The sequence below is a fragment of the Hyla sarda genome, chromosome 6, assembly GCF_029499605.1.
Source record: "Hyla sarda isolate aHylSar1 chromosome 6, aHylSar1.hap1, whole genome shotgun sequence".
Lineage (NCBI taxonomy): Eukaryota > Metazoa > Chordata > Amphibia > Anura > Hylidae > Hyla > Hyla sarda.
This window is the reverse complement of record NC_079194.1, coordinates 156,652,019-156,674,891: the sequence shown is the minus strand read 5'-3', so window position 1 is coordinate 156,674,891 and position 22,873 is coordinate 156,652,019. Positions and strand designations below refer to the sequence as shown.

At 41.9% G+C, this 22,873-nt stretch overlaps 1 protein-coding gene across 3 annotated transcripts in view; it reads left to right on the top strand.

Annotated features, from left to right (window-relative positions):
• The window catches only part of PHKB (phosphorylase kinase regulatory subunit beta), a 297,465-nt gene that overhangs the window by 47,729 nt on the left and 226,863 nt on the right, over positions 1-22,873 (top strand). For all 3 annotated transcript variants that reach the window (XM_056525638.1, XM_056525640.1, XM_056525639.1), the window contains one exon: positions 16,897-17,035. In XM_056525638.1, coding sequence (XP_056381613.1) covers positions 16,897-17,035 — 139 coding nt within the window. The remainder of the gene's footprint in view (positions 1-16,896; positions 17,036-22,873) is intronic.

The window sequence follows — 22,873 nt, the reverse complement described above, 5'->3', positions numbered from 1 at the left end:
AAACACCTGTGGGGTATTACGGCTCAATTTATCCCATGTTACATTCCCTGAGGGGTCTAGTTTCCAAAATGGTATGCCATGTTTTTTTTTTTTTTTGCTGTTTTGGCACCCCAGGGGCTTCCTAAAGGTGACATGTCCCCCAAAAACAATTTCAGAAAAATGTTCTCTCCAAAATCCCCTTGTAGCTCCTTCCCTTCTGAGCCCTCTACTGCGCCCGCCGAACAATTAACATAGACATATGAGGTATGTGCTTACTCGAGAGAAATTGGGCTACAAATACAAGTAAAAAATTTCTCCTTTTACCACTTGCAAAAATTCAAAAATTGGGTCTACAAGAACATGCGAGTGTAAAAAATGAAGATTTTGAATTTTCTCCTTCACTTTGCTGCTATTCCTGTGAATCACCTAAAGGGTTAAAACACTTACTGAATGTCATTTTGAATACTTTGGGGGGTGTACTTTTTATAATGGGGTCATTTATGGGGTATTTCTAATATGAAGACCCTTCAAATCCACTTCAAACCTGAAATGGTCCTTGAAAAATATCGAGTTTGAAAATTTTGTGAAAAATTTAAAAATTGCTACTGAACTTTGAAGCCCTCTGGTGTCTTCCAAAAGTAAAAACTTTATGATGCAAACATAAAGTATACATATTGTATATGTGAACCAAAAAAAATATTATTTTGAATATCCATTTTCCTTACAAGCAGAGAGCTTCAAAGTTAGAAAAATGCAAAATTTTCATTTTTTTCATCAAATTTGGGGATTTTTTACCAAGAAAGGCTGCAAGTTACCACAAAATTTTACCACTATGTTAAAGTAGAATATGTCACGAAAAAACAATCTCGGAATCAGAATGATAAGTAAAAGCATTCCAGAGTTATTAATGTTTAAAGTGACAGTGGTCAGAATTGCAAAAAACGGCTGAGTCCTTAAGGTGAAAAAGGGCTGAGTCCTTAAGGGGTTAACCTGTTGGGGACAGAGGGCGTATGGATACGCCCTCCCGTCCTGGTACTTAAGGACGGAGGGCGTACCTGTACGCCCTCCGCATTTCTGATCACCGCCGCTCGCCGGGTGGTGATCGCAACGGGATGACTGCTGATATCTATCAGCAGGCATCCTGTGGCAATGTCTAGGGGGGTCCTGAGACCCCCCCCCCATGTCTGCGATCGTGGCAAATCGCAGGTCAATTCAGACCTGCGATTTGCCGCAATCCGGGCCAATCGGGTCACTGGTGACCTGATCGCCCGAAAAATAAGAATGATTGGAGCTGTCAGAGACAGCTCCAACCATCCTAAAGGATAGGAGCGAGGTGGTAGTGTTACCAACCCCTCCTATCCCCTACCATTGATCTATCAGGCTGATGACCAATGGCAGGAGGGGGGCGGGGGGGTTAGAGTTAATTTCCCCTGCTCTGCCCACCGATCGAAGCCAGGGCAGAGCAGGGGGAACACGGGCGGCAAGGGGGGAGCATGGCCCGGCTTACCGGACCGACGGAGGCGGCGGCGGCATCCTGGAGCAGCGGCGTCATCATCGGAGCGGCGGCCGGAAAGTGCGTCGGAGAATGCTGCAGCGAAGATCGCGGTAAGTGATCTTCTCTGTGGCCTTCTAAAAGCTGCAAAACTACAACTCCAAGCATGCCCAGACAGCCAAAGGCTGTCTGGACATGCTGGGAGTTGTAGTTTTGCAACATCTGGAGGGTCACAGTTTGGAGACCGCTGTATAGTGGTCTCTAAACTGTGGTCCTCCAGATGTTGCAAAACTACAACTCCCAGCATGCACTGACTGTCTGGGCATGCTGGGAGTTGTAGTTTTGCAACATCTGAAATGGCACAGTTTGTAGACCACTATACGGTGGTCTCCAAAGTGTAGCCCTCCAGATGTTGCAAAAGTACAATTCCCAGCATGGCCAGACAGTCAGGGGTGCTGGGCATGTAGTTCAGAAACATCTGGCCCTTCATATGTTGCAGAACTACAACTCCCAGCATGCCTGGACAGTCTGGGTATGCTTGGAGTTGTAGTTTTGCAACATCTGGAGGGCTACAGTTTGGAGACCACTACTTAGCAGTCTCCAAACTGTTCTTCCCCAGTTGTTGCATAACTACTACTCCTAGCATGCCCATACTGTCCAGGCATGCTGGGAGTTGTAGTTCTGCAACATCTGAAGGGCCAGATATTGCAGAACTACACGACCAGCATCCCTGACTGTCTGGCCATGCTGGGAATTGTAGTTTTTCAACAGCTGTAGGCACACTGGTTGGAATCACTGAGCTAGAGTCTGTTTTCTAACTCAGTGGTTCCCCACCAGTGTGCCTACAGCTGTTGTAAAACTACAACTCCCAGCATATGCGGTCTGTAAGTGCATTCTGGGAGTTATTTTGCCACAGCTGAAGGTTTGGGGTACATTCACACGGGCGGGTTTACAGTGGGTTTTCTTCTACAAGTTTGAGCTGCGGGAAACTCCCAGCGGAAAACTTACTGTGAACCCAACCGTGTGAATGTACCCTAAAAACACTACCCTACACTAACAAATAATAAAAAGTAAAACACTACATATACACCCCCTTACACGCCCCCCCCCCCCCCCCCCCCCAAATAAAAATGAAAAACGTCTTATATGGCAGAGTTTCCTAAATGGAGCCTCCAGCTTTTGCAAAACCACAACTCCCAGTATTGCCGGATAGCCATAGACTGTTCTGGCAGGCTGAGAGTCTTGCAACAGCTGGAGGCACCCTGTTTGGGAAACACTGCTGTCTATGTTTTGGTGGAGACAAGCCCCATCCTTGTAACTGGGTCCGCCCTTATTGCAAATTCCTTATTTAGGCCTCAAATGCGCATAGCGCTCTCTCACTTAAGAGCCCTGTCATATTTCAAGGCAACAGTTTAGGGCAACATATGGGGTATTTCCGTACTCGGGAGCAATTGCGTTACAATTTTTGGGGGGATTTTTCTCCTTTTACCCCTTATGAAAAGGTAAAGTTGGGGGCTACACCAGCCTGTTAGTGTAAAAAATGTTTAGAATTTTTACACTAACATGCTGGTGTTGCCCCATACTTTTCATTTTCACAAGAGGTAAAAGGAGAAAAAGACCCCCAAAATTTCTAACTCAATTTCTTCTGAGTAAGGAAATACCCCATATGTGTACGTAAAATGCTCTGCGGACGAACTACATGGCTCAGGAGTGAGAGAGCACCATGTACATTTGAGGCCTAAATTGGTGATTTGCACAGGGGTGGCTGATCGTTACAGCGGTTCTGACATGAACGCAAAAAAAAGAACACCCACATGTGACCCCATTTTGGAAACTACACCCCTCACGGAATGTAACAAGGGGTATAGTGAGCATTTACGCCACACAGGTGTCTGACAGATTTTTTGAACAGTCGTCCAAAAAAAAAGGAAACATTTTATGTTTCATTTGCACAGCCCACTGATCCAAAGATATGTCAAATGCCAGTGGGGTGTAAATGCTCACTGCACCCCTTATTAAATTCTGTGAGGGGTGTAGTTTCCAAAATAGTATGCCATGTGTTTTTTTTTTTTTTTTCTACTGTTCTGGCATCATGGGGGCTTCCTAAATTCAACATGCCCCCAAAAACAATTTCCGCAAAATTTGCTCTCCAAAAGCTTAATGTCGCTCCTTCCCTTATGATCCCTCTTAGTGCACCCGTAGATCACTTTACATCCATATATGAGGTATTTCCTTACTCAAGAGAAATGGGGTTACAAATTTTGGGGGGCATTTTCTCCTATTACTCCTTGTGAAAATGAAAAGTTTGGGGTAGCACCAGCATTTTAGTGTTAAAAATCTAATTTTTCATTTTCATGTCCCACTTTAACGAAAGTTCGTCAATCACCTGTGGGGTGTTAAGGCTCTCTTTACCCCTTGTTACGTTCCTTGAGGGGTGTAGTTTCCAAAATAGTATGCCATGTCGTTTTTTCTTTGCTGTTCTGGCACCATAGGGGCTTCCTAAATGCGACATGCCCGCCAAAAACCATTTCAGCAAAAAAAAAAAAAAAGTCCAATGTGACTCTTTCTCTTCTGAGCATTGTAGTTCGCCCGCAGAGCATTTTACGCCCTAACATGGGGTATTTCCATACTCAGAAGAGATGGGGTTACAAATTTTGGGGGGCATTTTCTCCCATTACCCTTTGTAAAAATGGTAAATTTTGGGGAAAAAAACACTTTGGTGAAAAGTTTTTTTTTTTTCATTTACACATCCGACTTTAACGAAAAGTCATCAAACACCTGTGGGGTGTTAAGGCTCACTGGACGCTTTGTTACCTGCCTTGAAGGGTGTGGTTTCCAAAATAGTATGCCATGTGGGGTTTTTTTTTGCTGTTATGGCACCATAGGTAGCCAAGGTAGCAGGTGGCAGACTGCTCTAGTGCCCAGTAACCCCTCTGGTGTTTTACTGTAGCCTAGCATGGATAAAGCACCTCCACGACCAGACCCTGCAGAGACTCAAGCCTTGAAATTCTGGAGAGAAACAGACAACTGAAACAGAGAAGACCAAGGAAGAGGTTAAGAAAAAAAAACAAGAAAGTGCATTATGTGCTACACACTCTTGGAGGAGTCATACAAGCACCAATTATGTAATTTATATATTGGTAAAATAGGGATGCACATCCTATATTCAGGATATCAAGTCTTTTATTAAAGAAGAAATTGAGTGTCAGAACCCGTAGAGTTAATCCGTTCTGAGGTTTATTTTGTTTATTTTTGTTGGTGGGCAACTCCTTGCTTTCTGGGTTGGTCAGCCGACCCTTGATGAGAGCACCTGTCTGGCTATATAAGCCTGCAGTGTGCTCCCATACCTCGCCTGCAAAAGAGTTTCTCCAGTAGCTAGCGTTTTTATCTGTTCTCCTGATCATCTGGTATCTTTTTCTTTTTGACTTGGCATTCTGACCCCTCTTCTGTTTTTGCGACTTGGCACCTTTGACATTTCCTGGTACAGACTCTGCTAGTTGACTTTGACAAATTGTGTGCTTTTGTTAGTGTTATTTCTGCTAGTTCGAGTGCTTCCTGACTGTATCCCAACCTGTTTCTGTTTTTGTAGTTTATTTTATTGACGGTGAATTTAATCATTTACTTAGAAAGGGACCATCACCGTGGTTGTCGATTCGCTGTTTAGTGTGGATAGGCAAGTAAGCAGGGTCAGAGGGAGTGGGTGAAATCAGGGCTGCACTGCTTCCTTGTCCATACATGATATTGAGTCTTCGTAATCAGAATTTCATGAAGGAGCCAAAAACTTTAACCTTAACCATTCTTCCTTCTTTTACTTTTAACCATGGTGAGGACTTTATTGTAGGGAAGAGTCTCTTGGTTTATGGAACCTTGGGGCCACATAACCTTAAATCCCTGGGTTTTTCAGAACATTCAGTCAGGTCTAAAGATCAAATTTAAAAAATTCCCCCTCCTATAGGTTCCAGGTTACAAACTTTGCAACATCTCAATCTACAGGATATCGGCAGAAGAATCTTTTTGTAGGCAAACAAAATCAGTTCTTTGCCTTCTCACAATTCGCTACCAAAAAAGAACAAGAAGGATCCTTACATCGTCCCACTAATTTAAAAGACTACCCTACAGGTAAAGATGTTCTTGCTCAGGACAGGCTCTGGCTTCTAGCTTATGCCTTTCTCCTATTTCCTCTTATTCCATTGGTTCCCATGAACATCAGATAAGTCAAATTCAAAAGTAATCCTAGTGGCTCCACTTCACACAAAAAAGGAGCTGTTATGCCCTGTTTGAGTCCCTTGCGATAGCTCCTCCTCTTTTTCTTTCAGACAGACCAGACCTTCTGCATCAAGGCCCTCTCCTATTTCCAAGTATAAAAAGGAGAATTCATCAAGCTGTTTATACATATCTAAAATTGTCACACAAAAAGTCTGTCACTTCCCTTGCGACTTTTATGCGACTTTTGCTATAGAGCATGTTTAAAAATGAACTACCATTTGCAGTGTTTTATGCGGTGGTGATAAATTTATCACGTGCGACTTTTCTCTGAAAGTTGCAGCGGACGTCCCTTACACTGATAACCACACTCTTTTCCTTCAGCACCGTAAAGTACTCTAAATGGGTACCAGGGCTGTAGAGGCGGTGTGCATGTGGTAAAATGGTTAATACATTCTTCATATTATGCCTCCAATGACTGCCCCCACATATTTTAATGTTATCAACGCTCCTTTGCTACAGCCTGCAATAGTAAGATGCAGTATAGGAGCGAAGATCACACTGCGGAGAGGCAGGCAGGTCATTTTAGCTGATTGGGAAATAGCAATTTCAACGCGGTTGTCCCATTCAGCTTCCCTGAGCTACCATCAAGGTGATATCCACTACTTTAGATGCCGTGATGAATTGTGATCGTGGGGCCTAAAGGGTTTATGCCACACATCAGACAAAAGCCGATGCCCGGCATTAAATTACAGGAACGAGCTGGTCAGGAGCGGGATAATAGCATAAATGAGGGAGGGGGAACAAAGTGAAAGTACTTTTAGACGCCACAATCAAGTGTGATCAGTGTCTAAAGGGTTAATTGCGGACAGGGGCTACTAGCCGCTGTGCAACATTTGGAAAATGAGCAAGTCAATTAGGGAGAGGGTTAAAAGCATCCAGAGTCATTTAGCGGTTTACAAAGTGGGAAAACAACAACATTAAGGGCAGAACATTACCTCGTACAGTGGACAACAGGCAGGAAATGTAGGAGGATTCTGAGGTAACCTTTATGTAATGTTTCTGTGCTCCAAATTCATCAAGTGGCGTGTGACTAAAACAAAACAAAAAAACTAGCCACTCTTGCAACTTAACCACTCTTTTCTGCATTTTGCTGCAGTGTAACACTTGGCTGTCTATGTTAAAGCAGGCCTCCCTTTTGGGTATGCCATCAGCACAGGAATTGCCTATTTTTTAACAAAGTTTTGAGGCATTGATGAATTTGAGCTGAGGACATTAGTGACTTTGAGGAAGACAATCTATCAGAGTACATCTGACGGCACTTGGCACTTAAGTGCAGCAGCCTCTCATTTTCCTCTGAACACTAAAATTGCCTTTCTATCCTTCGGGTCAGTGTGTTCTGCAGTCACATTGCTCATTGGCGGTCACATGAAATAAATGCATGATTACTATCCCCATGTAGTTCTGGCTCTCTGCTAAACACAGTGCACAGCAAATCATTCCCACAAATAAAAATGCATCTTGAAGTGTAATTTCACCTCCCGGTTACTGATGGGATCTAAGGGCAGGTAGTGGTGGTGTCTATTACTCTTGTGTGCAAGAGAATATTGACTGTAATGATTCTGGTTAAACTTAAAGGGCCAAGCTAGTCATAGGTAAATGAAGCTCAATCAATGTATACAAAATAAATCTTCAAATTTTTAGTTCTTAATTTCCTATATTTTTTTTTTAAGTTATTCAATTGAAGTCCTTTTAATATAGATGATGCATCTTTAATTGTTTGTCCACCTGTCCTGCTCACACAGCAAAAACTGCTTAAGGGTCTATTAACACGTACAGTATTCTGCGCAGATTTGATCCAAATTTTTTATACTTTCATTAGAAATCCTATATTCTGTGAAAGCACTGCTTTGCCAGGGTGTATTTTAGAAGGTTCTGCAGCAAGGTAAGTATTACAATCTCTCTCTCTTTTTCTTTTTTTTCTCTTTTTCTTTTTCTCTCTCTTTCTCTTTTTCTCTCTTTTTCTTTTTCTCTCTTTTTTCTCTCTTTCTTTTTCAGCTTACACACCCTGGTAGATGGGTCTTGAGTTAGAGGCAGGTTAAAGCACTGTGCCTGCAACTGTCAGACATGTTGACTGTGCTGAGATAAGCCTGTGCTCAAAAGTGGAGTCTGTTTCTTAAGCAGAGCTGGTGGACTGGAATCATGACTTCCAGCTGTCAATAAGAGGGGAGATACGTAGAGTTAACGACAGAACCAGACACGTTTGCTAAACTAAGCCAATTGCAAACAAGGGCTGTATGATATATCGCAATCGAATTGCGATATCTAGGGATTGTGATATGTCAATGCATCCCTTCGCAAAAATTTTCGATTATACAGTGGGTCGCACGGGAGCAGACAATTAAACAAGGGAGCAGAGTCAGGCTCCGGCAGTAATTGGGCTCCATGCAGCGTAGCCAGTCCCTTCACTGTGCGGCCGACTGCAGTGCTGGGAGGTGAATTAACCCCACCACGGCTGGCCCCCGTTAATAAACGGTGCAGCCGTGCGGCGTGTGTATGAAGAAAGCTCAAGAGCTGAGCTCTCTTCATGCCGGCTAATGCTGGACATCACTGATCCGAGTGATGTTCAGCATTAACCCTTTATACACGGTGATCTAAGCTGATCGAGGAGTCTAAAATGCTGAAGTGACTGCCGGTAGCTCAGTGGAGCTGATCAGGACACAGACGGCATAATGCTGCCGGGTCCCGATCAGCTGAGAGGACAGGCGGATGTTCCCTTCCTGCCTCTGTCCTGTCCGATAGGTGCTACAATAATGCTAATACCCTCAGCAGGCTATAGTAATGGAGCATAACTCTGATCAGTGATCAGTGTCTGCATTCACTAGATTGCAGTGCAAGTAGTAGAACAGACCCCATGGCAGTTTTTTTCCTAACAGGGTTCCTCCAGCTGTTGCAAAACTACAACCCCCAGCATGCCTGGACAGACTTTAGCTGTCCGGGCATGCTGGGAGTTGTAGTGTTGTAAAAACTGGAGACATACTGTTTGGGAAAACTTTGCCCTATGGGGACTAAACAAATATTTGTAAAAAAAAAAAAAGGAAAAAAGAAAATGTAAAATAATGTTTAAAGCACCCAAATAAAAGGTTACATCTCCCCTTTTTCCCCCATCTTTATATAAAATAATGCAAAAATAAACTTACTTGGAATCGCTGCATGCGTAAATGTCCGAACTATTAAAATATATTGAAACCACGCGGTCATTCGCGTGAACAAAAAAAAATTCCCTCCCCCCGCCAAGGCTCTAAAACAAAGTCCCTTTCTCCCAGTGCTCTAGAGCAGAGAGTATGAGGACTACGGTACATCAGGAGAGTACACAGACTACAGTATATCAGGAGAGTACGCAGACTACAGTATATGAGGGGAGTATGCAGACTACAGTATATGAGGGGAGTATGCAGACTACAGTATATAAGGGGAGTATGCAGACTACAGTATATCAGGAGAGTACGCAGACTACAGTATATGAGGGGAGTATGCAGACTACAGTATATGAGGGGAGTATGCAGACTACAGTATATCAGGAGAGTACGCAGACTACAGTATATGAGGGGAGTATGCAGACAACAGTATATGAGGAGAGTACGCAGACTACAGTATATCAGGAGAGTACGCAGACTACAGTATATCAAGAGAGTATGCAGACTACAGTAGATGAGGGGAATACGCAGGCTACAGTATATCAGGAGAGTACGTAGACTACAGTATATCAGACCAGGCACATGAAATGTGGAGGGGGAATTAAGTGAATTTCTCCCAATTTCATATCCAATCCCCTCCATTTTATGTTCAGTCAGTGAACATGAAATTTGAGGGGTTGGCTATATGAAACAGAGGGATTGGACATTAATTAGGAGGATTTTCACCATTTGTTTATTATATCGCAATCGCTTATCGATATCGTAATATTTAACTCCGCAATCGCACATTTTTCACAAATCGTGCAGCCCTATTGCAAACTTGCTTATGCTGCTATGCTCTACAAATAAGAACAGGATTAAAAAGATGGAAATACCCCTTTAAGGGTGGCACCATTTATCTCTGTATACTTGTCACGTTCTGACATCAGAATGTGACTTTTCTGCAGATTTTGTGTAAAATTCCACAATTTTTTTCTGTATCTGTTGGTTATGGTAACCCATATAACACCTTGTAATGTTATGTAGAGCTGCAACGATTATTCAATAAAATTGATGAAATTCGATAACGGGATTCGTTGTCGGCAAATCTCGTTATCCAATAATCGTCCGACTCGTTGTCGGGCGCCGGCGGTCATAAGGCTGCTGCGGGCACCTGGTCAGATGCTAGGCTGCACCGCCGCAGCCTCTGTTCAAGTCCCTGTCCCACCCTCCGCTAACCCACTGCTCACCAATCACGTGTGCTGCTGGTGCTTCTCCCCGCCCCTTCCTGGCACAGTTCAAACTGTAAAATTGCTGTTCTTGATGAGTGCAGGAGATTGCACCTGTGTAGTGTAACCATGGTGACCGTACAGCTAAGAATATACCACTGTGCAGGGAGGGAGAAGGAGGTAGGCTGTTAGGTCTATGTTTATGTGTGATTGTGTGTATTTAGCAGAGCTGTGTGACTGTGTATATGTAGCAGAGTTGCGTGTGTATGCAGCAGAGTTGAGTGTGTAATTGTGTATGTAGCAAAGCTGAGGGTGTATGTAGCAGAGCTCAGTGTGTGATTATGTTTATGTAGCAGAGCTGAGTGTGATTGTGTGTATGTGGCAGAGTTGTGTGTGTGTATATGTAGCAGAGCTGAGTGTGTGTATGTAGCAGAGCTGAGTGTGTGTGTATGTAGCGGAGCTGAGTGTGTGATTGTGTATGTAGCAGAGCTGATTGTGTGTATTTAGCAGAGTTGAATGTGTGATTGTGTATATGCAGCAGAGCTGAGTGTGTGAATGTGAGTATGTAGCAGAGCGGAGTGTGTGATGGTATGTAGCAGAGCTGTGTGTATATGTAGAAAAACAAAACAACGTAGTCTAAAGGTGATAACAGGTGCTCAACCCCATGTGCAATTGTGCACTCATACAATGGGGTAGAGGACCCGCACCTATGGACAAAAGTGGGGTTTCAAACCTGTGGTAAGCATATAAAATGATATTAGCAGCTGTGTGTATATGTAGCAGAGCTGAGTGTGTGATCATGTGTATGCAGCAGAGCTGAGTGTGTGATTGTGTGTATGTAGCAGAGCTGAGTGCGTCATCTACAGACACTAGGATGCAATGCTCTGCACATACCCCCATGGGTAAAGCTGTGTGTATGTAGTACATATACATTGCTATACACATGCGGGGGGGGGGGGGGGGTGCAGAGCATTTGCACCCTAGTGTTTGTAGTACTACAGAGTTTGTACTACAGACATGGATCGGGTGCAATGCTCTGCAGTCTGCACATACCCCCATGTGTATAGGAGTGCTATATAAAAAGTGTAAAGAAAAAAAAAATTTAAATAAACCGTTCCCCCAATAAAAATTAGCTCCCCCTTTTCCTATTGCTATACAAAAAAAAGTAATTTTTTTAAATTTTTTTTTACTTTTTACATATCTGATACTGCCGCATGGCTAACTGTCTGAACTATTAAAATTAAATGTTAGTAAATCATTAACATTTTATTTTAATAGTTCAGATAGTTTCCCATGAGGCAATATCAAATTTACGCTGGTTTCTGTACAGGATCATTAAGAATGATCCTGTACAGCAACCGGCGTAAACGTAAAAAGAAAATCCAAAATTGCTGCTGTTTGGTCACGTCACATGCTAGAAACTTTTAATATGGCCATTGTACATAATTTTTCAAGTAGAATCAGCTGAACCCCTTTTTTTTGGCATTTTGACATTTTTTCGATGAAATAATCGGCATTAAAATAATCGTTAGCTGCAGCCCTAATGTTATGTCAGGTTGACACTGAACCTTATTAAGCTAATTTATATTAGTGCGTGAAATTTTTACTGCCTCCCCCCTGGGGTTGGTGCTTTAGCTCATTATGACAACTCATTATCCAGAATTATAAACTACAATTAAGAAGTAATTTGAAGAATGTTCAATCTTTCACCACATTTATGGGCTGGCCACCATGTAAATCTATAATTGTCGGTTTATTATAATTGTATTTTAGGGGAAGTGAACATATTCTATATTCCTGCCTGCACTTGTTTCCTCGTAAGGGCGAGGGGGGAGGTTAAGGAATGTAGCGGGTCATAGCCACATGTAATGTGATGCTTGCCACTTTGGTTTCTAAATGCTCCAGTGTCATGGTTAGAGCTCTATCAACCACATAGCAGTATATCTAACTACAGAACTAAAAACTGCTATATTTGTCATTGAGTGTATGGCCCGTTAAAAACAGATCATTTTAATTTTATTACTGTTAAGAAAAAAAAATTGTATTTCATTTAACTTTGAAGGCACGTTGACCTTCTTGTCAGTACCTATCATATCCCACCAAAAAAGTTACTCAGTACCTAATCCTGATATAATTTTTATGTGTTTAGCACCTATATTTCTCTCACAAATACTTCACAAATACTTCTATCAGTTGCTCACTTGGTTTGTCATTCTGTGCTCTTTAGGGGGCGTGTCCGTCTCTTGGCCTCACTCTACATAACCTATCTTCCTCCCTGAGTCTGCTGTGCTAGGTCTCTTCATCCAATCACTGCAGGCTGCTCTGTAACCCCTCCTCCTTTGATAAGACAGAAGTGAGCACAGAGGAGTGCTAGTCCCACACTCACTTACTGGGCTTTGTCCCAGCCTGTGCTTCAGCAACTGGACAAAGATGATGCTGAAGCCGGGCAGGATTTGTTCTGTTCTGGTTTTAATAAGCCATGATTTTTATAAAAAGTTAATAAAGTTTTCTTTTGAATTATGGTAGAAAGGTTAATGTTTTGTCAAGATGTGAAACATATTTTTTTTTTTGAATCTTACATTGTCAATTTAAATACTATGTGCTTCTGAATTATGCTATTCCTTCCACTACATATGTGACCTCCTACATGATCTATACGTTTCACTCCTAAATTCTCTGTGTAGATAAAAAAAAAAAAACTGCTCCTCCTACTTTGTGACTGCCTGAGGCCTGTGACAATATCAATAATGCCAGGAGGACCCTGCTTTGTATGTGAACTGCTAGTTGTCTTAATTCTCCTTCTGACATAATAACGCCTATCTTGTCACATGCAGCTCTGTCCTTACTCACTAACTTTATTGGATAAATCGGCGGACCACAGCCCCCTACAAGATCAAGACATTCTTCTACTGAAATGCTTCTAGACCTCCAATACGAGGAAAAGTGTCCTCTAGGAACATTATCAATGTAACTGTTAGAGCTGTCTGAAGACTGAATGTAACCAACGCCGTGAGACAATGTGACAGTGAAATGTAGCTCATTAATGTCTGGAAATGACAGCACAGAAAGAACAAGATGTAGACTGATGGCTGTGATGAGCCGACCGCATACATGGCGCAGAAACCTAATGTCTTAAATCAACCTTTTCAGCTTCTCGAGCATCTGCAAGAAGTTCTGAAGGATTGGAATCTCAGAAATAATTACATTCATAGAGAGCATTAATTTGTTAATCAGTGAGATTGGGACAGACCTAATGAAAGCTGCGAGATGGGATGGTAATAAGGCTGTAATTAGTGTCATTAACATTTATTTTTATCTGACACTCCAAATCCTGTTGACTTCTTACAGAACATGGCTCACTCTTCCCCAAGTTAAATTTTTTTTAATGCTCCTTTAATTTTAGCATATTAAGTGGAGGGAAGTTAACTATTCTGAAAGATACTCTGTGTTTAAAACCAGACAAAGACATTTCAATGATATCTTTTAGGTGGGGGTTCACACATGCAGTTGTCAATGAGCTAAAGCCACAAGTTGTTTCAAAAGGAATGAGAAATTGTAAAGGAAGGATTTATAATTCTCCTTCCTGCTCGATACACATCTGGCTTTGGCTCAAAAAAGTTACATATGTGTGTAAAACCAGCCTTAAAGGGGACCTGTCTAAAGGAAAGTACATGGCAAGATGTGGCTAGTTATGATCCTGTGCATTCCTTTTTTATTTCAATAGTCTGTACAATATAACCCTTTTAATATACAAATGAGGCTTAAAGAGTAGCTCCCACCATCTGTATTTTTTTTTTCTTTCCCTACCTATTGCTAAACCATCCCTAACCCCCTCCCTGTCTTTTAAAATGGTTGATCTTCTGCTGCCGGTTGTAGCTCTGCCGGAAGCCGACTTCTCCAACAGGTGCGACGTCACTGACGCCTGCTGAACGCCGACTTCCGCCCTCACCTAATCTATGCTGCGCTCCTGTAGGGAGCGTGAATAGATGAGCGGCCAATAGCACGGCAGGCTGCTCCAGGGTCTCCTCCTCCTGTTTTAGCAGTGTAGTGTTATCCAGGGAGGAGGAGTATAGGAGCATCGCCCACCTGCCGTGCTCACCGCCGAGACCTGGGACCGAAACAAAGCAGGGGTAAGTGAAATAAGACATCACTTAACCGTACAGGACATGTACAGTCCTGGAGCATCAGCGCAGCACTGAGACTCAGTGCCGCACTGCCTCCAGGCTGTACATGCCGGGGGCAGGCAATGAAGCAGCTGCGAGGCCAGGCAGCCAATGAGCGCAGCCCCAGCATTCACAGCGCTCGCTCCCGCCTGTCTGATTGACAGGCAGGGAACGAGCGCAGGCTGACTGAATTAGGACCGATTGCCCACTTGGCATCGTTCCTAATTCAGTGGTGACGTCACGGCAGGCTTCAGCCGGCCACTAGGAGGGAGACCCCTAGTGGCGGTTTTCAAATATAAAATTCATTATTTTTTTTTATTTTTATTAAAATAGTGTATCTAAATTAGAGATATGTTGTGGTACATAAGTACTACAACATATTAAAAAAAAAGGTTGGTGACAGTACCCATTTAATCGCTCAGGGGGTATTACCTAGCATGGCAGGAGCCTAGGTAAGTCCAGCCTATGTCCTCTTTCACTGCCCCTTTTGACTGACAACCACTAGATAAAGAGGATTATGAAGGGGGCAACATACCATATGTTTATTTTACCTAATCCTGACCATATACATCTAATTTTTATGTGTCTAGCACCTTTATTTATTTATTTATTTATTTTATTACACTTTAAATTTAGCTCACTAGTCTGAATTCCTCTCAAAGGGAGGGGGCATGATTTACAACATATGAAAAGTTTTTGTATCTGACAGTGCCCATTTAACCAGAGAGTTTTTGCATAAGGCTGATTGATCTGGGACACAGTATTTTAGGCTTCATTTTGGTCAGTATTTTTACCAAAACAAAGCGTTGAACTGACACGGAGAAAACTGTAATGGAAACATGTCAACCTTTTTCTGTGTATTGGACCTGCTAATGTTTTTGATTAAAAAAAAATTACCAAAATAAGGTCCAAACTATTGTGTGAACCTACACATATGCTGCCAGAACCACTAATAATTAGGACAGTGCTGCCTGAAACATTAGTAATTAGGGCAGTTTCTAGTGACACCTACCTGCCCCAGTGGCCTTTATTAATAGATCTTCCCTATACCCAAACAAGGAGAGTTCCATCAATCAAGCCTGGTGGGCCAGGGAGAAGCTACTAGCAACCAAGCTGATGACTCTGGTTCGGGCAGCATGATTCATTCCTTTTAAACCCTGCTAGAGGTTGTTACCAATGTTTGGGTTCTTTTTTCAGTCTCAGCCATTTTACTGCTTTGTGGGTCTTGCACATTTACTCTGTACAGTAAGGCAGTAGGATAGGATGTGTTCTGCTCAGCAAATGCAGATTCCTTCTGATGTTCCTGCTAATGTTTCCTCCTAGTTGAAATTTTGTTTTATCATCCATATTGCACTTGTTGCAAGTTTCTCTCGGCTTGAACAATCCATTGTTATCCAGTGTTATGGCACTGTCTGCACTAGGGTGAGAAATTCATAAAGAGAACAAACAGGACAATGGCACACTGACACATGCAGGAGGGGAGGACAGGAGAATGATACACTGATGTAGGGATGGAAGGGATAAGTGGAGGGTATCGGACAATGACACTGACACAATGTATGTGCTGATCGTCCCGTGTGATGACTTATAATAAGGTCATAATTCATTGCTGTATATTTCCTTTAACCTGGTGACATTTCAGACGAAATTTTAGGCTTTTTGTCAGTCTTTCTAACAGTAGATACATCTTGCCTGGAGAGTGCATAGAGACGGCTTTTTAAAGACAAAGTGGAATAATTATTGCGTTCACGGCTCAGTAAGCGGGCACAAGCTCCCATGACTGATGCCTGGAAGTTCTGCTGAGAGAATGTCTGCAGCCTGGTGGAAGCTTCAGTTCGGAGCAGCAGTCGCTCGGACGGAATACTAATTATGTATGTGTCTGCCGGCGATAAATGAGCTGTGATAGCAATGAACTTTATAATACTCTATTAGCACAGGCAGCGGAACATGGAAACAAGGAAAGTTTTTTGCATCTTGTTTTTAAGTGCAGCGCCTTTCTTCTGCTCGCCTTGTATATTAACCAGCTTACATAGACAATATTGTTTTTCACCCGAAAAGTCCATGAGTTATCCTTATCTATTGCTAACATTTTTAACCCATCTTAGGTCTGGGAAAGCTGTTTGACAACCAATAAAGCAATTTTTACTGTAACATCTTCCCAGCTTTCTCACACTCTCCAGAGTGTCTGGGGAGTGTGAGAAAGGCACAGCATAGACTCAGCAAAAAGCCTATATAACTTGTCAGATTTACTATTCAGAAGGCTAAGGCTATGTTCACACGCCAGAATTTCTGCATGGAATTCTGCATGATTTTATAGCCAATTCACTTCAATGGGATTCCGCTGCCTATTCACACAGCCGAATTTCTGCTGCAGGAATTCCATTGAAGTAAATTGGCTATTAATTCAGAATTTCATGCAATTTCTGCCATGCGAACATAGCCTAAGGAAACTGAGTGTTGATGCTTTAATCAAAGCCATTATCCAGCTTTTTCAGCAATCAAAAGAACAAAAGTTTTTGGGCTGAGGTTCTCTTATGACTGCTTTGCTCCATTGTAACACAATATAATAAGTGTCCATACCATTCAGCTGATTTATAGAATTTGTTGATTTCTTTTTTTAATACATTTTTTCCTTTTTATTTTTTTCTCTCCAGTGAAAATCACAGTTTTGAATTTTCAGAGTCCAACAACTGGCCTATTCCCCACCGAGACTGTTGGCGACTGTAAGAAGGCCAAAATCCATGATAGTCTGTACTGTGCTGCAAGCGCTTGGGCCTTGGCTCTTGCCTACAGGTAAATGCTTCACTTGTCTGGTGCACTGATTTTTGGGTAGTTTTCAGATGACCCCTCCAGGACCTGAGCACCAGGGGAAATTTTATATCTACATTTCTGATATTTCAAGTCTGAAGAAGGTTCATCACTTTCAGTACATCTGGCGGATGGCTTCCTTTAATTCAAATCTTCCAATTCACCAATACAAATACATGCTTAGCGCAGCCTTTTTCAAAAGGAATCACATTGCTACCACTGAGATTAATTGAGGTGGGAATACATCCCACTGAGATTAGTGTTTGTCAGGGGAGAATGGAGGCCACTGATATCTATAGTGATAGGAGCACTGAAATCATTAATGCTGTTCCAAAAATGCTGCAGTGTTGCTGAACAGCAGAAAATATACACTTTCCTGAAAAAACAACATTGATGAGCCATAATTTGATGACCCTGCAACAAGTTGACCTGTAGTTCAATTCCTAGCGAGTTTTTGATCCATATCGCCAAACATCTCTTTAGGACTAGATATGAATAGGAATGTTTTACATTAATAAGAAGTTGACTTTTCAGTTTTGCTAATTCAATTTATCGGTATAGTTCAGCTGCTAATCCTGCAGAGTTTTGGAATTTATAAGGATACTAAAATACAATGTAATAAATCAGACATCTGACAAAATGCAATGCATTTGTTAAAGGAGTTATCCAGGAATAGAAAAACAGCCAATTTCTTTAAAATACCACTCCCTGTCTGTCTCCAGGTTGGGTGTGGTTCTGCAGCTCAGTTCCATTGAAATGAATGAAGCCAAGTTGTAATACCACACAACCTGGGGACAGGCGTGAAACTGTTTTTGAAAGAAAATAGCTCAGTTTTTCTATTCCTGAATAACCCCTTTAAGTCTTTAGGCCCTTTCACTTTTTTGCATTTTGCTATAATGAGCCTTGTGCTAAAATTAAAAAAAATAATAATAATTTCTCCCTTCATTTCCTTGACAGCACTATGGGAATATGCCCATTCATCCAACACTAGTGTTTTCTCTGTCCTAGGGAGAGTCACAAGAAGGAGGGGGAACCTCTGTGCAGAGTGACCCTCCCAGATGGTGCAGCGGGTGGTGACTCCTGGTCACCCTCCCTCAGTGTGCACCCAATATCTTCCAGGGGGGGGGGGGATTAAAGAAGGCACCCAGCATCTCCACTGAGATCTCATGGGGATCCTGGTGATAGTGCAAGGGACCGCATGCTTCTCGCTCGTGTTCTCCAGCAGTATGTGGTTTGGTGGTAGAGGTGCACCTCCAGCGGACACACAAACGCTGGATTGCAAGGTAATCCAAGCTCACTAGTAAAGGGGATGCACTTCAGACCCCTCCAATCTCTAGTCCAGGTGGAACAAGTATCCCTTGGGCCTTCAGAAGATGTGTCCTGTGGTCTGTCAATACATCTTTGATTTGATGGACACAGGGAAAGAAACTATATAGTATAGTTTCATGACATCTACAACCCAAGATCACTATGAATACAGATGAGTCAGCTAGATTGGTGTGTCCGAGTTCAGAACCACTTATTCAAGGGACTATGGCCCCAGTGGATACAAATCATTTTTTACATTTTAGAGAAATGAGAGCAGTCTGAGAGATCTCTCAGGAAACCATGTTTACATTGTCTCCGCCAATGTGACAACAGTCTCCTTTCTTCACCACCAGGGAGGACAGGAGACACAATTATCTTCAGGATCTAGCCTCAAAAATGGGACACCCCTCAAGTAGACCTCTTTGTGACTCGGAAGAACAGAACGGTTAACAATGTATTTTCTTTAAACCCAAGAGATCGGCTACAAGGGGTTGAATGCACTGACAATATATTGGGAGTTTGTCTTCGCCAAATTCCTTTCTTCCCATTTCCTTTTGGAGTATGTTTCCTCTATTAGATACAATCCAGCATCCCTTTTTCAATATCAATTTACAATGGGACCTTGATACAAAATAGGTTCACCTTTTTCACAATGTGTATGATTTATATACTTGCACATGAGTGGGATAAGCTGCAGATTTTAAATAGGTGATTTGTGTTAAGAAAATCCACAATATATATCACAGTAGCAGTGAAGTATTGTTGAAATGTCTCACTGTAGAAAAAAACGCACAGGAATTGGCCTTTGGTGCAAATTTACAGCATGTTAGTCTATGCATCGTATATGTAAAAATCCTCATTAAGGACACATTCACACATACATAAACAGCTGCAGGTTTTCCATAGAAAAAATTCTGCTAGCAGATTTTTCAATGTGAAATTCAGCAAGCAGAAAATCTGGAGAAGATTTTCTGCAGACCCATTTAAGGTCATGGGTAGCAATATAATATACTTACCAATTTTCCACTGCAGAAAACTCAGGGGATTATGTTTGTGTGATAGTACCCTAAATCATAAATGGTGCTTTGTCAGATACAAAAACCTTTTAAGTGTTGTACATCTTGGCAAAACCTTAACCTTTCTAACATACTTCATAAGAAAATGTTATTTCCTTTTTATAAAAATTGTGGCTTTGTCCAAGCTGAAGCACAGGCATGGGCAAAGTCCAGTAAGTGAGGGTGGCCTACCACTCCTCCGTGCTCTCTGTCTGATAGCACTCCTCTGCACTCTATCCTGTCTGATAGTACTCCTCTGTGCTCTCTCCTGTCTGATAGCACTCCTATGTGCTCTCTCCTGTCTGATAGTACTCCTCTGTGCTCTCTCCTGTCTGATAGTACTCCTCTGTGCTCTCTCCTATCTGATAGTACTCCTCTGTGCTCTCTCCTGTCTGATAGTACTCCTCTGTGCTCTCTCCTGTCTGATAGGACTCCTCTGTGCTCTCTCCTGTCTGATAGCACTCCTCTGTGCTCTCTCCTGTCTCATAGCTTTCCTCTGTGCTCTCTCCTGTCTGATAGTACTCCTCTGTGCTCTCTCCTGTCTGATAGTACTCCTCTGTGCTCTCTCCTGTCTGATAGTACTCCTCTGTGCTCTCTCCTGTCTGATAGTACTCCTCTGTGCTCTCTCCTGTCTGATAGGACTCCTCTGTGCTCTCTCCTGTCTGATAGTACTCCTCTGTGCTCTCTCCTGTCTGATAGGACTCCTCTGTGCTCTCTCCTGTCCTATCAGACAGCACAGAGGAGTGATAGCCCACCCTCACTTACTAGACCTTGTCCATGCCTGTGCTTCAGCATGGAGTATGCCATATTTGTATAGGTCTTGATTTCTATTAAAAGGAAATAACATTTTTTTATGAAGTATATTAGAAAGGTCAATTCAGTTTTTTCTGTTCCTAGATAACCATTTTAAGGGCCATTGTACTCCTATTAGAACACAGGAAATGGTTAGCCCTGTTTAATATCAATTGCTTGTAGCTTTTATTCTTTAATCTACATTGTCATTTCTGATCAAAATTGGATTTTTCAGAGCATGACCTTAGTGCTCTAGTATATTTCCTTATTGATATTCTATGGAAAGAATGTGATGCTTGAAAGATAGTTTTATGCAGTTATAAACCTATTATTGTTGCCATATTAGCAGGAGGTCATCAATGTAACAAAAAGGGCTTATTCACAGAATAGATGTACAGATATGAGTTAAATAGCCAAAGTGGTGGAAAAGTGCAAAAATAATAGAGAAAAAAATCACATCCAGACTGTATTACTTTTAAATATGCAGTATAATCACTGAATGTGTCAAGTAATATGTCAGCGCAAATATATTATGTGGTAGGATTGTACATTACAGTGAACTGGAGTACAATTTTAAATTTGACAAAGGACCCCTCTAATCTCCTCAAAGAAAATCTGTCCGCTCTAGATCATGCTCAGAGATCAAGTGCCAAAGAGGCTGTTTGAGCCACTGGAGATATACCTCCTTGTTTATAAATTCCATTATCTAAAGCTGGTCATACACATTAACCCCTAGACAACACAGGGTGTACTATCAGCAGCTGTGCACTCATAGTCAATGATGTAATTAACCCCTTAAGTATAGTGATCACAGAATTTAAGAGCATCAATAGCAGTCCCCCTGTCTGATTAGAACCTCGCAACGTATATATGGTGGCCCGATCAGTTTTCCCGCCAGCCAGAGGTTTCCTCATCTCAGCTGGTCCCACAGTGATCTTCTGATATTCTGCCTAGCGTAGCAATCCAGTGTTAGCAATCTAATTATTACTTAAAGAGTACCTGTCATCAAACTAAACTTTTAATATATTGTTCCTTATGTTATTATAAGCCAATTTGCTATTTACTTGCTGTCATTATAACTATAAAATATTAATTTCCAATCTTTTTATGCTTTTAATGTGATTGAAAAAATGACCACTATGTAGCTCTGTTCTGTTCCCTGCACAAGTCAAACAGTTTGGTCAGTAAACAGCGAAAATGCTGAACGAAACCAAAGTTGAAAATTAGATTTTGGGTCACATCTAGAGATGAGCGAACTTACAGTAAATTCGATTTGTCACGAACTTCTCGGCTCAGCAGTTGATGACTTTTCCTGCATAAATTAGTTCAGCTTTCAGGTGCTCCGGTGGGCTGGAAAAGGTGGATACAGTCCTAGGAGATTCTTTACTAGAAATATATCCACCTTTTCCAGCCCACCGGAGCACCTGAAGGCTGAACTAATTTACGCAGGATAAGTCATCAACTGCCGAGCCGAGAAGTTCGTAACGAATCGAATTTACTGTAAGTTCGCTCATCTCTAGTCACATCACATACCAGAATTTTTTTTTTTTTTTACAAATTTGGTACCAATTAAAAACTACAGATCAGATTTGTCACAGCAAAAAATTAGTCCTGAAACATTTTAAGCATACTTTATTTTGTTTAAAAAAGGTGAACTTTTTTTAACCCCTTCCCGACCATTGACATATCTGTACATCATGGGTCGGGTGAGGGAAACCGCATCATAACCGGCAGATGTCCGCTGCAATCAGCAACTGACATCTGCTAGTATTGATAGACAGTGGAGATTTCTCTACAGATCATGCATTTTATACTTTAAAGGTTGGTAATCCCTGGTGTCTAGTGGACCCATCTGCACCTACACAATGTAGTCACAGGGTGTCGATGGGTTGTTGGGAAAGCCCAGAGCCTTACCTCTGTTTCTGTGTGTTTCCTGGCTCTGTTATTGTTAAAGCCTGCCTTAGGCAGGATTTAGCAGTCAAGCGCAGATAGCATAGATCAATGTAATGCAATAGCATTACATTGATCTATGTAAGCCATCTACTGAACTATTGAATTACGTTCCTGATCCTGCACAGTCAACAGTGTAAGCATAAATAATTTCCAAACGCCAAAATTGCTGATATATGGTCACATCACATCCCAGAAAAAAATGTAATAAAAAGTGTCATAACTACATAAAAGTTATAACTATGCAAAAGTTATACAGTTAAAGGGGTTATCCACCATAATGTGATTTTAGTACATACCTGGCAAGCAGTAATGGACATGCTTAGGAAGGATCTGCGCTTGCCTTGGGGCTAAATGGCTGTGTCATGAGATTACCATAACACTGAGGCTAGCTTTTTGTATTTCCTGTTTGACTTTTTTTTTTTTACTACAAATCCCACAATTCCATTTTCCTCCTTCCCACACATCAGCCACCCCACCCATTGAAACATAAATGAGCTGCAGACCTGTGGTTTTCAATCAGGGTGCCTCCAGCTGTTGCATTAGTTGCAGATTGATCTCTCTCCGACCAGGCGATCCCTCCACTCATTGAAGCAGAAAGGCTCCCTGTCATCAGCTGACTAGTGAGTCAGGTCTCGGCCGCATTGCAAGCTGGGAAAAATCTGAGACAGCAGTCATTTTGTATGCTGTTAAAAATAAATATTGGAGTGAAAATCAC